This window comes from Ambystoma mexicanum, chromosome 6p (assembly GCF_040938575.1).
Source record: "Ambystoma mexicanum isolate Mex_15411 chromosome 6p, UKY_AmexF1_1, whole genome shotgun sequence".
Taxonomy (NCBI): domain Eukaryota; kingdom Metazoa; phylum Chordata; class Amphibia; order Caudata; family Ambystomatidae; genus Ambystoma; species Ambystoma mexicanum.
The window spans coordinates 941933304-941946681 of NC_090935.1; the positions used below are offsets into that span (position 1 = coordinate 941933304).

The 13378-nt window shown below is 46.5% G+C and overlaps 1 protein-coding gene across 2 annotated transcripts in view; it reads left to right on the forward strand.

Moving 5' to 3' along the window:
• The window catches only part of DMXL1 (Dmx like 1), a 1868248-nt gene that overhangs the window by 1170924 nt on the left and 683946 nt on the right, over nt 1-13378 (forward strand). For both annotated transcript variants that reach the window (XM_069625559.1, XM_069625560.1), the window contains exon 28: nt 7598-7846. In XM_069625559.1, the coding sequence (XP_069481660.1) occupies nt 7598-7846 (249 nt within the window). The remainder of the gene's footprint in view (nt 1-7597; nt 7847-13378) is intronic.

Here is a 13378-nt window from a genome sequence, read left to right on the forward strand (position 1 = left end):
TGTCTGGTGCCACGCACAGAAGATTAACCCTCTACGGATTACGGCTCCCCAGGTACTGCCGTACCTGCTGACGCTGGCCAAAGCTGGACTGGCACACGCGTCCATCAAGATTCATCTTGCTGCGAACTCCCGATACACCAGAACCACGGGCCGGACGTCCTTGTGGTCTCATCGTCTGGTGAAAGAGTTCATGAAGGGACTGTTCAGATCGTTCCCGCCGGTGAAGGCTCCGGCCCCGGCGTGGGAGCTCAACGTGGTGCTGACCAAGCTCATGGGACCTCCGTTCGAGCCTCTGCACTCGGCCCCGTTGAAGTTTCTGTCGTGGAAAACAGCGTTTCTTGTGGCCATCACCTCCGCACGACAGGTGGGAGAGATCCAGGCCCTTTCTTGCAAGGCCCCGTACTTGACTTTTCACGACACGAGGGTAGTGCTCAGGACGCACCCCTCCTTCATGCCCAAGGTACCGTCGGACTTCCATCTCAACGAACCCTTGGTGTTGCCTGTGTTCTTCCCGTCGCCTTCGTCGCCGGCTGAGAGGACTTTGCACTCGCTGGATGTGGCTAGAGCGCTGAAGTTCTACGTGGACCGCACGAAGTGTTTTCGGAAGACGTCACAACTCTTTGTGAACTTTGGACCTGTCAATCAGGGGAAGGCTCTCTCGAAGGCTTCCATTTCCAGATGGCTCTCCGGCTGTATCATGTACTGTCATCGGTTGGCAAACCGACCGCTGCCTGGCCGTCCGAGAGCCCATTCCACCAGAGCGATCGCAGCTACCACGGCGTTCCTTTCTGGTGTGCCCCTGCTGGACATATGCAGGGCTGCTACGTGGAGGTCGACGCACACCTTCACGAAATTCTACTGCGTCGATCGAGATTCCAGGGAGGAGTCCAGGGTTGGCCAAGCAGTGCTGCGCAACCTGTTCGCCTGAGGTGAGCCTGGTGAGGAGGTAAGATGCTTAATGTTGAGTTTGATGTAATGCTTAATGTTGAGCCTTTGCCACCTCCCGTGGTTGTGCATGTGTGTACTGCTATGTATTCTTTATTCATGAGCATGTGAATCCATGCCAGACCCCATGCTGGAGAAGGAACAAGTTACTTACCTGTAACTGTTGTTCTCCAGCATGGGTCTGGCATGGATTCACATGCGAACCCTCCCGCCTACCCCTCTGCGGCTCTTCACTTGGTCATACTGCCACTTCACGTGCTTCCAAATCTGAAGATGGCTGCCAGAGGCGGTGCTTAGGTAGAGGGCAGTCATTGGCTGTGGTTAGTATGACGCAGAGACCAGTGATTGGTTATTACTACGAAAGACAGATCAGAAACTAAACTGATACTGGTTTTTTCTTTACCGAGGATTCCCAGCCTGACGGGGAATATTCATGAGCATGTGAATCCATGCCAGACCCATGCTGGAGAACAACAGTTACAGGTAAGTAACTTGTTCCTAACCACCCGTGCAGTTGAGTGTAAATTCCCCCCACCCTCGTTGTTCTCCCCACTGACCACCTCTGATGTCCCCTCTAAAGTCTCACCTTATGGTTTGAAGGGGTGAGCTCTCCATCCTGCTTAGAGCGCAGGGGCGCGTGATCGACCAGTTGCTCCACTGGTCGAAGGAATTGGTGAGTTCCAGGGCTATTTTGACTCTCCTGGCAAGACGCCGTAAGTATGCAGTTCGTAAGAGTTCAAATGCCTGACCATCACTCCTATCCAATCCCGTAATCTGTGGTCTTCTCCTTTATTCAGGTGCTGAGAAAACCAGAGTTGAGGAGTTATACCTCTGGTGGTAAAATTAGGTAAGTCTATGGCGGGAGGTGGCTCCCCTTGATTGTCCTTTTGATTCACCCTGTTGTGCTTTTGTTTGCCCTTAGGGGCCGGGGTACGGCGATGGTGCGGTGGGAGCTGCGCCGACCCGAGGAGAGGAATGGTTCCCCCGGTGGTAAATCAGGTAGGTCTTAGGGTGGTAACCAGTATTCCTCTATATGTTCCTGTAGGCAGAAACCTGTGCAGTTCCCTCTGGGACCACTGCAAAAGATTTAAGACTACAGGTGTTTGGCAGTAAACCCACTTGGTAGCAGTCTGTACCACACAGATTCACTTGGTAGCTGTGGCTGAGCAGTCAGACTTCCCTCAAGAAGAGTTAGGCAGTATACAGAGTATTCACATAGGTCAAGAGAACACAGTAGAACAAGTAAACACTGACCAGAGCTTGGTGTAAAAGATATATCATTATTTATTTAAAACCACATCTAGAAAAACACACAGGCACTAATAGTAAGCAATTCAAAAACATGGTCACTAAAAGATATACACTCCCTTAGAAGAATATTAGACAAGTCTTAAGTAAAGCCCCACTTACTTTCAGACAGCAGTGAGCGCTTAACGTAGATGGCACTCTAATAATTCGTTTTAAAAGCGAGAGAAAAGTAGAGAATAAATTGAAACAGATCCCAACACTTTGTCACGAACACAACAAGAGAGGAAGGCAAAGTAAAACCGTGAAGTTAGAGTTCAATTGGCTGGATCCACTTTAAGAGGATCAAATGAAATTTGTCCAAGGTCACACGGTTGCAGTGCACAAAAGTCTTGAAAAGGTTCAAAAAGGAGTTGGACCAAAGAAAGGAACCAGTTAGGAGGTCAAGGCGGCCAGCCCAGTCCAGAAGGTTAAGGGATTATTATTACCTTGTAGCAATCTTTAGAAAGGGAGGCCTGTCGGACACGGTACCTTAAAGTGGTGAGAATACTCCAGCGGGGGAAGTTGTTCCTGGCAGCGGATGCAAGTTGGTGCTTCGTCTGGGGGAAGAGAGGATCTCGTCGGGGAGGAAGACAGGAGTCCGTTGCATTGCCAGGGAAGAAACCAGCCGCGGAGTTTCTCAGGTAAAAGGAGCGGTCCTTTGGTTCGCGGTCCAGTGGTAAGTGGCTATCCAGTTGCCGGGGTGCTTGGCACGGGCAATTCGACCACAAGCCGGTGTGGGGTGCGAAGAGAAGAAGGTAAACTGGTTGTGCCCACCAGTCGGGGGAAGAAGCCTCTCCAGCCGGGAGATCTTCTCTGTCGTGGGGAAGTGGTGAGTCGGTTCCGCAGGGCTCCACCAGTGGTGTCGTCGTGGTAGGTCGGCTCAGCTTCTCCCTCGTCGGATTCTCAGGTCCTGTGGGGACTTCTGAAGTTCAAGTCCCCAAAGCCCTGCTTTTATGCAGCACACCCCCATTCACTCAGCCTAGCTGTCAATCAAACATGCTAAGTGGTGAGCCGGCCGGCTCACCACTTGGGCCAATCACACAAGAGTGCCACTTGAGTTACCAAGGTAACTCAGTCCAGGGTGCCTAAACCCCCTCCCACACCCCCTGTGGTACCCAGACAGAGTGGCACCACTTTTGGAGGCTTCTGTGGAGAAGCCCGCCAAAAAGTGTAACAAAGGGCTCGACTTGGGTTGGAGTCACAGAAGAGAACACAAACGCCATTTTAGAATCGAGTCCTGGCAAAAAATACCAACCGGCGAATTAATTTTAAATAAATAAACCGGCGGTATGTTCGAGGCTATGAGAATTAAATTATTAAAGTTGGTAGCCTCGAACAATGGGAAAATCCCATAGGGATATATTCGCGGTCAAATATAAAAAGTAGTATCCACTGCCACCAGCCAAAACTCGATCAGGGGGGGACGGAGACGTGTCCCCTCGACTAACAGACCCCGGGGCAATCGAATTGCCCCGACCAGTACGTCCACAATATGATGGTTTGTACTGGTTTCTGTTAATAATTTGGGACTAGTAAAGCCAATGATGACTTTACATGCCCTGGGAGACACCTTAGGATGTCTTCCGCTTCTTCCAATGTGCTGATTGTTTGGGTCATGTCGCTGCAAGTGAATTGTACTGTGGCAGGGAACAACCATCAGTACTGGACCTTGTGGTCTTGCAGAAATGTCATCGGGGGTCTGAGTGCCCTCCGTCTTTGCATTGCCACCGTTGCAAGGTCCTGGAAGATTTGCGGAGTTGCTCCCTGAAGGGTCAAATCTCATTGTATCCGGCTTGCTGCCAGGATTTCTTGCTTCGATTGTGAAGAAATGGACCTGCGTGATCCAATCTGGAGGCCTGTCCAAAGGACTGGCCCTTACGGGTATGCAGTCTGTGGGTCCGGTCCAGGAGAAGCATCGACTTGTTGAGATGCGGCAGGAGCATCTGGAAGAGCCCACCTATGTAGTATGTCAGGGCTTGGTCTGGGATCGAGGTGCACACTTCAATCACCCCAAGGTTGTTTCTGCAGGCTCTGTTCTCCATGTCGTCTTATTTGTTTTCTATCGCCTCGCTTCTACTTCTCCAAGCCTCTTTTCCACTTCCAGGACCTGTTGGTCCAAGTTGTCTACCTTCGACGAGACCTCTGACATACAGCTCCGGATCTCCGCTTTAATTTAAGCCATAAAGGACTGCAAGTTATCTGTTGTGACAAATTGGCCTCTTGGTTGTTCCAGAGAGTGGAGTTGGGTTTTTGCGGCTTCAACCTTTTTGCTTTTGTCTTGGGGTTGGAGCATGGTGGAAATGTCTGCATTTTTCTGGGGCTTCTGTTGCTTTGACATGGCTGGAACCGCCCTGGGGTTCCCTTTTCTTGTGCCCCACTGCCCTATGCTGGGGGCCCTCACGGGATGATGTTGCCGCGATTGTAATCTCTGTAGGTCACGGAGGGAGTGTGCTGTTACTCCGTCATACCCCTCTGCCATGGAACTCCAGCCCTCGGGGAGACAGTGGGTGAGGCCCAGGACCCTGCAACAAAGGAACCAGTGGTAGATGTATGGTTGGGGCACCAGGCGGCTGCTACTCAATTCTCTCTTTTCTGTCAGCCCCTTTGGAATGGGCCAGTAGGGGGGTATGTAGCACTCGCCACCACTGTGTTCCCAGTAATCCCTTTCCAGCAGTTGCTTGCGTGGGTAAACTAGTTGCAGTCTGCCTCCCCTCCGCTGAGCACTGTGCCTCAGACGTGAGCGGGGGAGGTCCTCACCTCTCCTCCTCGTTCACTGGAAACTGCTGTCGGGCGATCCAGGCCATGACGAAGCCCCCTTGACGTGGGGGTGATCACATTCCAATATGTGCTTCCAGGCATTTTTGTTTAGCCGGCCCACCACCTTTAAACTTTGCGGACCCCGTGAGCAGGATCCTCGGCTGAGGGAGGGGGCCAGGCCCTGGGAGATGTGCTAACCTGGCGCGCTGCTGCCATTTTGGATGAGCCTCCCATCGAATGCGCCCGGCCGCCTTCTCGCATTCCTCGGCTCCTGGGTGGCGATGCACTTAACCATCACCCCCATTACTCTTCTTCGGTTCCTACATCATATTGTGGCGTCGGCAGGAGCCCAGCGGCACTGGAACTGGCAAATTACATATTCTCTCCCGGGCATCTTAAGGAGGCTAACATAGAAGCGTCGGCCTCGCTTCCTGGCATCCTTTTTGTACCTGTACACAGCAACAACAGTCAATGATAACTCTGTGGCATACATGGTGTTATTGAAGAAGTGGTGCACCAAGCATACAGGGAATTGCATTAGATGTGAGAATAAAGAGAGCCTTACAGTGAAATTGCAGAGAAGTCTGCAGCAATCATAGACAACAGAGGAGCAGGTGACCAGTCTGCAGCTGGCAATATGTCAATGCACACAGTCCCACCACCAGCTATGTTTCTGCTGGAAGCTGGAGAACCAAATTTACCATGGAAGAAATGGTTGAAGTCGTTCGAGCACTATGCTTCAGTGGTTTGTGGAACAAATTACAGTGTAGAGAGAAAGAAATCGCTGTTACTTCACTGTTTAGGACCAGCAGGACAAGAAAAGTATGAGGACTTGCGGAACTTGCCTGATGATGAAGGGGATATGAATGAATACGAAAAATGTATTGCCAAATTGAATAGACACTATGAGAAGAAACTGAGTACAATATTGGAAAGGTACAAGTTTGGCAAGAGGTCGCAAGAAAGTGGAGAGAGTGTGGAACAATTTATAACTGTCCTGAGAAAGCTAGCAAAGAACTGCAAATTTGGGCCACAATTGGATGAAAGGCTCAGAGATCAATTCATGTTGGAATGTAATAGTGCTAAAATTAGAGAGAACCAGAAAATGTCCTTACCAGCAAATTCCATATATGTACCAACTGTGATGAAGATGTATGTATCAAGGTTTGGAAGAAGGTACCAGAGACCGATGTACTTAACGGACTATGGAGAATAAGGACTTGTCTAGAAAGAAGAGGGATGTGTAGCATGGTGACATCTGCTGCACTGATGTCATGGAATCTACAGGGATTCTAGAAGGGAATGTTGAGGAGGAAAGGTGGAACATTGAAGAGGCGGTTGGAGAGACTGAAGCATCTCTCTTCAGAGACTCCTTATATTTATCCCCTTCTAATATATATATATATATATATCTATAAATCCCAGTTATATTTATACAACTATGTCTCCTCATTGATGCTACACTTTTTAATTTTAATTGTGTGTGTTGGTCTGTCTGTCAACTAGATTCCAGTTAATTGCTTTGTAAGCCTTTTTCGGTTGTTAACCTTATCCTGTTGTCGCTCCTAACCATGTGATGGTCCAGCACTATGTTGAAATACGTATGGGCAAACAAATGATTTTAAAAAAATCTTTTTGGAAATACTGCTCGAAGACTGCTCCCAGCAGTCTTTCCAAATGGAACTGCCAGCACCACTGACGCACACGAGTGGACTGACGCAGCCAGGCCAAACGATAAAAGATGTGGGTGCCCGAGGTAAGTGTTTTTTGGCGTGTGAGTGTGTGCCTGCGTGTCTGTGGAGAAGGGGGGAATGTTTGTGGCGTGTGGAATGAAGGAGGGTTGGAGGGGGCAGGTGGTAAACATGTGTGTATGTCTGTGGTGGGGGTTGCCAAGGTTGCGGCTTCCTGGGGAGGGGGGGGGGGTGGTTTCGTTCCCAACGAAGTTTGAGTGGTCGAAACCCCAGAAGTGTGCCATTTCCGCTTTTAAAGGACACACACAAAACGTTCAAAATAGAGCGGAAATATCACATAAAACCATTGAAATCATCTACCCAAACCAGCTGACGATGTGGTCGTAGTAGAACCTTCTTTGCTAATGTACAGTAAAAGACCCCTCTTGCTCCCCACACCCCTCTGTGTTTAAAGCACAGATGTTGACTAAGTTAATGTCTTCTCCCTGAATTAATCGATGTACTCTGTTATGGAACAGCATGACAACCAAGAAAAGGAAAATTACCTTCATGGTGATTCTGGATTTCTTAGTCTTTGTTCTCCCTCTTTCATAGTATCCATGATACAATTCCAATTAGCATATGATGGGCTCCAGCTTCACTGGCATACGGGATACATGTCAAGCAATGCTTGTCAGTTGGTGACACCCTATACATTTCTTAAAGTGACTGCAGTCTTTGCAGGTACTTTACAGGCGTATTTGCAGGGTAGGACATTCTTAACCAGTTGTGAACGAGGCAGAGAAAAAATCACCAAGAAGGTAACTTTTCCTATTTCTTTCACAGAAATTAATAAAATGTTTGAAGCTAATAAATGTGAAGCATAACCCTGTAAGTATATGTATTCTAATAAAGACATGTTTTTCTCCTTGGCTCAGGAATAACTGCTTTAATTCGTCTTCTGAAGTTTGCTGGAGAAGAAGCCCAGCCTGGACTTACAGTCTTGCTCTGCGAGATATTAACAGCAGTTTATCTCAGTCTCTTCATCCATGGTTTGGCAACGCATTCGAGCAACGAATTATTCCGTATTGTTGCACATCCTTTGAATGAAAAAATGTGGTCAGCTGTGTTCGGAGGTGGGGCCCGTATTGCAGGCAAAGGGCAGATCCGACCTAAGCCTGTTCGAGGTTAGTTGGCTTATGTACCATGTTGATTTTATTCATTGCTTTTATTCCATTGATATCATTTGACTTATAGACCCAAATTATAACGGTACCCAAATACCACATGTGTTTACTAGAGAAACAAAATAGATTGTTTGGCACCATCGCAAACACCACATTTGTTCTTTTCCTCCGGACAAGCGGGTTGGCTCAAAGAGGTTTTTGTCTTGGACTTTTATGTGCCCTGCCCAGCAATATTGGAGGAGTGAAAACGTTGTACATTTGTGTGCTTTTTGATGCATCATCAAGGCTATGTTTGATTCTACATTCAGGCTTGTTACTTATGCCTTTCAATGTCCTGCTATCAATCCCCTTTTGAGATCTCCTGCCACTTTATCTGTGAATGCAATTTACAGTAACTTGCCTATTGTGCACAACTTTGTAGTTGGGAATCCTGTGTTTGACGACCATGGATCTGGGGAGAATTCGGGGCTTCGTGCTAAAAAGATGACATGAGATTACAAAAGCTTACATTTTAGAAAGTGTATTCTCAATATCTTTTCTGACTGTTTTCCAATCATTTGGAGTGCTCAGTCTTTTTGAACTGGGTATGTGATTTTAAAGGCCTACCCGGTTATGCTCTGTGTGTAATTTGTTCTCACGCTAATTTCAGATGGGTTTTGGTTTTTGGGAACGTATAAGTGCATCATTCAAGTGCCTGGTTGCTGTCCTGATTTGAGCTGGGAAGAAGCTTTAAGTGAAAAATAGCACATTGTCATCATGTTTGCATTTTTCCTGCATTTCCACTGAATGCTTCATGCCGTTTTCGTTTTATTGGTCTTAAAAGGGTTTCTCAAGTTTGTACTTCAGCAGTTCTATGTTTTGTATAGAATTTTAGTGGTGCCTTCAGGAAGTAGGCAGCTTAATGAGTTTGGCAGGATGGTCCCAATAGCGCCTCGGATGCCTGCCAACCTTGTTTCTTGTGTGTTTGTGATTAGAGTACCTAGTTTTGACATGCTACCATCAATGTTGACAGCCATCTCAGTAGCTACAAACAAAGACCTGCTCCATTCTGCCATGAATGTATGGAGCAAGGTGAAACCTTTTCTGACAGACCATGTATCTGGTTTCCATCTCTTGGGTTATTTTTTTAGACTGTGTGTTCTCCTGAAACATCTTCATCCTCTTCACATCCAACAAGTTATGATTTATTTTATCCAGTGGGGGTAACACCGGTTTCAACCTTCACCACCCCAGTACATTTTTGCGGGGCCATGCAAGTTCTCTGCAAAATCTCTGTATCCTACCACACATACAATTCACCTTTACCAAATTCCCCATTCTCCCCCTTCACCAGCGCTGGTAGTGAATCTAGAAAGTTACCTCCACCTGCAGTTGATGCTCTGAATATAGAGATTCCTCAGGTGTCAATGTCTGGAATCACTTCGATGTATACCAGCACATTGGAAACCAGTACGTCTGACTTGCATCCATCAACTCTTCAGAATTTGCACCTGCTTCTTATTCTCCTCCAACTCGCCCTTGTTGACTCCCTTTTCACCAGAGCCATACACCAAGAGGCAACAAAATAGCAAAAGCTGTGGTATAGAAGACCAAATTACCTTAGATTTAGAGCTATGGAAATTTTGAGAGACTCCTGCTGCACCTATTTGCACTGTGCTTGGTTTTCGCCAACCGTCCATGTACATGTTTCTGATGAGCCGTCTACCAGCACTTGAGCCGCATCAAGAAAGGTAATATGAGGCTCTAGCAGAAAATGTTTTTTTTGGGGAGACCACCCAGCCTCTGGCAAACGTTGGTCATTTTCACAGCAAGAAAGATTACTTTTACAGCAGATTCGTGATCCTCAGGAACCTCTAATAAAGTAAAAGAATGGAATGGAATGATATGATATGATAGGTTATTTATAACGCACTTAATACCCAGAGGTTTCTAAGCGCGGACCCGGGGATCGAACCTGTGGTGCTCCGTGTCATCTTGCTTCCAAGGTGAGCACGTTGCCCCTGAGCTATCCACCCGAGACTTTTAGGTGCCATTTGTACAGTTATCAGGTGAGACCAGGGCACTGCTTAAGAGGCTTGAGATCTTGTAAATTGAGTAATATTTATTTAGTTATAGGCTCAGTACAAAGACCCTCAGGTATGAACATGTGAATTCCCCAAAGACCCACCACCAATTCCAAAGGAGGTAAAAAGACCAGCCGCATGTAAATGTTACACTTTTGAATGGTTTTCTATATGATGGACCAGAGAGAGTCTTGACTCGCTGAACTTCGAGTTTTAGTTTGTTAGGTGTACAACGGAGAAGGAAAAGTGAAGATGTTGCTTCTAATGCATACTGTATATGTTATGTAGTTTCTTTGTTTCACAGTCCCATGGGTGACACCTGGGAGGACTGCATATGGTTTATAGTTTTAATGAAATGACCCCATCCTTAACTATATACATGATGCCACCACTTCAGGCCCCTCAGTTCCTTAAATACTTTAGAGGGTCCAGGAGCATTCCGAAATAACAGAGGGAAGGCAGGTGGACCATAAAAGGTATACCGAGGAAACACAGTAGCATGCCGATTCCAGCATATTTTGTCAGAGATCCACATGCAATGTGTAATACTGCCATCTAGTGGTGTGGAAATGTATGTGGTATCTTCAAAGCATGCATGTGTATTTAATGAGACTCCCCTATGAAATGAACTGGAAACTCTAAATGCTCTACACCTTCGTGCGTTCTGTAGATTGATTTTTTTTTCTGCCAACCTGTTCAGCACGAAAACAAAAATTTTTCAGTTTCCCACGAATCCAAAAAATGTCTTGGGTGCTGCTGAAGAATGATTTGAAGCATTGGATATGTAAGTTAGTGCTTGTTGGCCAACTCTTAAAAAGCCAGCATGCTGTATGGGAAGTGTCACAAAGCTGAACCAATCAATGAGCGAATGGTGCACCATTTTGGATTTTGTCTAAGACAAGTTGTTAGGGGTATTTTTGCAAACCGTGTGGCTTCTCCTTAAGTTTCCAACAACAAAGATTCTAAGACTCAACAAAAAGTGTCAGGATTTCGTAATCCTCAGTCCAGGAATAGCTTCTATTTTCAGTTTGGGGGTTTGAGAGTCCCTGCACGCTTCATTCTGGTCCGTTTCCTTCATTTCTTCTGCATCTCATCCTGGATGCATGGGAGACCCTTCTGTATGGATCTCAGTCCCCTTCTAGGTTTGCATTTTAAGTCTGGATAGCTATAGGGCTGTGTGGTGCCAAGCGTAGCCCCAGAGCTTCCACCAGGAGTCTTGCCACCTCTGCTGGGCTAAAAGCAGGGTTTGATGATGTTTACCTTCCTGTCTCGGATGCCTAGCTCTTGTTTCCAACAACCTGCTCTCATCTACCTTCTTGATGTGTAGTTCAGTCTTCCTCCTAAAGGGAGCACTCCTATTCTTATCCTCTACTCGCTATTTCTCTCCTCCTTCACCTTCTAGACGCTCCACCACATGCTTGTACTCTTCCCCCACCCAACGTCGTCTGGTTTGTAGCATGCAAGCTCCTCCTCCTTAATATTCTTAGCCTCCTTTCTCTTGATCCCTTCTCCAACCACCTTCTCTATGTTCCTCACTTGCTACCTCCAAATGTTCTTGCCATCCTCCTCTTTGTGACTCTCCTCGTTGCCCATTCTGATGTCCCTCCCAACCCCCTCCTTAGGTTTCTCTTCTTTCCTTGTGGTTACCTTCAACCACCACCCTATCACCTTATTTTTCTTCTCATCCTTTCATACTCCCTCTTCCCCGCATACTCATTCGTTCTTCCTCTTCCCCATTACACATATTTCCTTCTTGTACTGCTTGTGCCCTCTGGCCTTTCCACTCCAGCATTCCTCCACTAGCATGCTTCATTAATGCTCCTCTCCTGTCTCCACATGAGACCATTATGGGAAAATGTGCAATGTATATAGTGGCATCCTCCATTAATATTATTCAGTTGTTTGTGGTTATTAGATTCAATGCTGGATTGTTTTAACTGGAATAGTGGATGCCTTTCCAACTGCCTCTCAGTCTGAACCTTGATGTAGGTCAGCCACCGTTTTGTGGCACCATTCCTTCCATGCACTGAGTAAGGTTGCTGTAACCAAGCACCACACTTCAGCCCAGCTTGACCACATATGCAGCACATAAGACCCAATGTTTCTCTGTGTGGGCCTACTTGCACGTGGTGTTTGATTCTGGAAATCTGCATTTCCCTTGTTAGTCACATTCCTTCACTAGCTGTGTTTATTCATTCTTTCTGTGTTCATATGTAGGATTTTGTGATCCTGCCTTCTCCACCAGACCTATCGTGCCAGAAGCTGTGGACCTCCTCGATCTACAGAGGGCATGTTGTCTGGATCATTACTCAGGAGGAATGCTGGTAAATTAAAGGGTCTGACCAAGCTACAGTTTATTCTTAAAGAGGCAGGGGCATGACCTGGTGTCCTGTGACAAATCTGTGACAAGCTATTTGGGCGTGGTTGGGAAGTCCAGGGGGATTGTTGGTGCACAATTCCCATGCTAGGCATTGCTTAGTGGGAAGTGGAACTGGCCCCCTCACTCTTTAACACAAGGTTTCAACCCGAGACTTTGTCACAGAAGCTTCCACTACATGATTTCCAGGATGTTTTGTTCAACAATTGAATCCATGTCTCTGAGAACCTGTCTCGGAACTAACTTTGAATGAAGGCTGCCCCTAAATTCTTTGCTGGACAGAAGGTGTTGCAACTGAGTGTTCTCACAAGTAGGGAGGAGCAAACAGGAAAGCATCTGAAGGCAGCTTAACTGGATTTGTCTGTAGTTCAAGGATAGTAAAGTAAATCTGGTAGTGATACTATTAGGATCAGGCTATGTATCTTTACTTTTTGTACTGTATCCTGATGTGCATCCTTTTGGACTCTAATACCAGGCCCAGTATTATGGCATGGTTCCACTATGTTACTCATGAAACCTGTACTATTGACTCTCATACCACTTCCTGTGTGTTGTGAAGTACCCACATTTCTTATCTTTACTGTAAATACTGTAATAACTTGTAATGTATCCACTGTATGTACCATTGTATGCAACAAAGCTTAAGTATTCTTGTTACCGCTGCGCCTGGCTACCCCAGGGTTGGGAGTGCATCATCAAATAATAAACTAAACTAAATGATAATACCACATAGGATGGTCTACTCTGCTTTGGGACCAGTATTTCCCAAGATGTCCTACTCCTAAAAAGAAACGGACTACCTGTGTTAAGTGAGAATCGGGACACGGACAACTCCTTGTAGTGTGAGATAAAGACTTATATTTTGGTGCTAAAAACCCTGCTCTAAACCCATCGCTCTAATCCCTATACTAGAAAAGAGTCCAAAAGGATGCACATCAGGATACAGTACAAAAAGTAAAAGGCACATAGCCTGATCCTAATACTATCACTACCAGGTAACAGAACTATAAAATGGTTAAGTTCTTCCTTCCCAGTTGGCTGGCTTCTGAGGTGTAGTCTCTGAAGCTTTAACCCTCAGACAAGTCCAATATA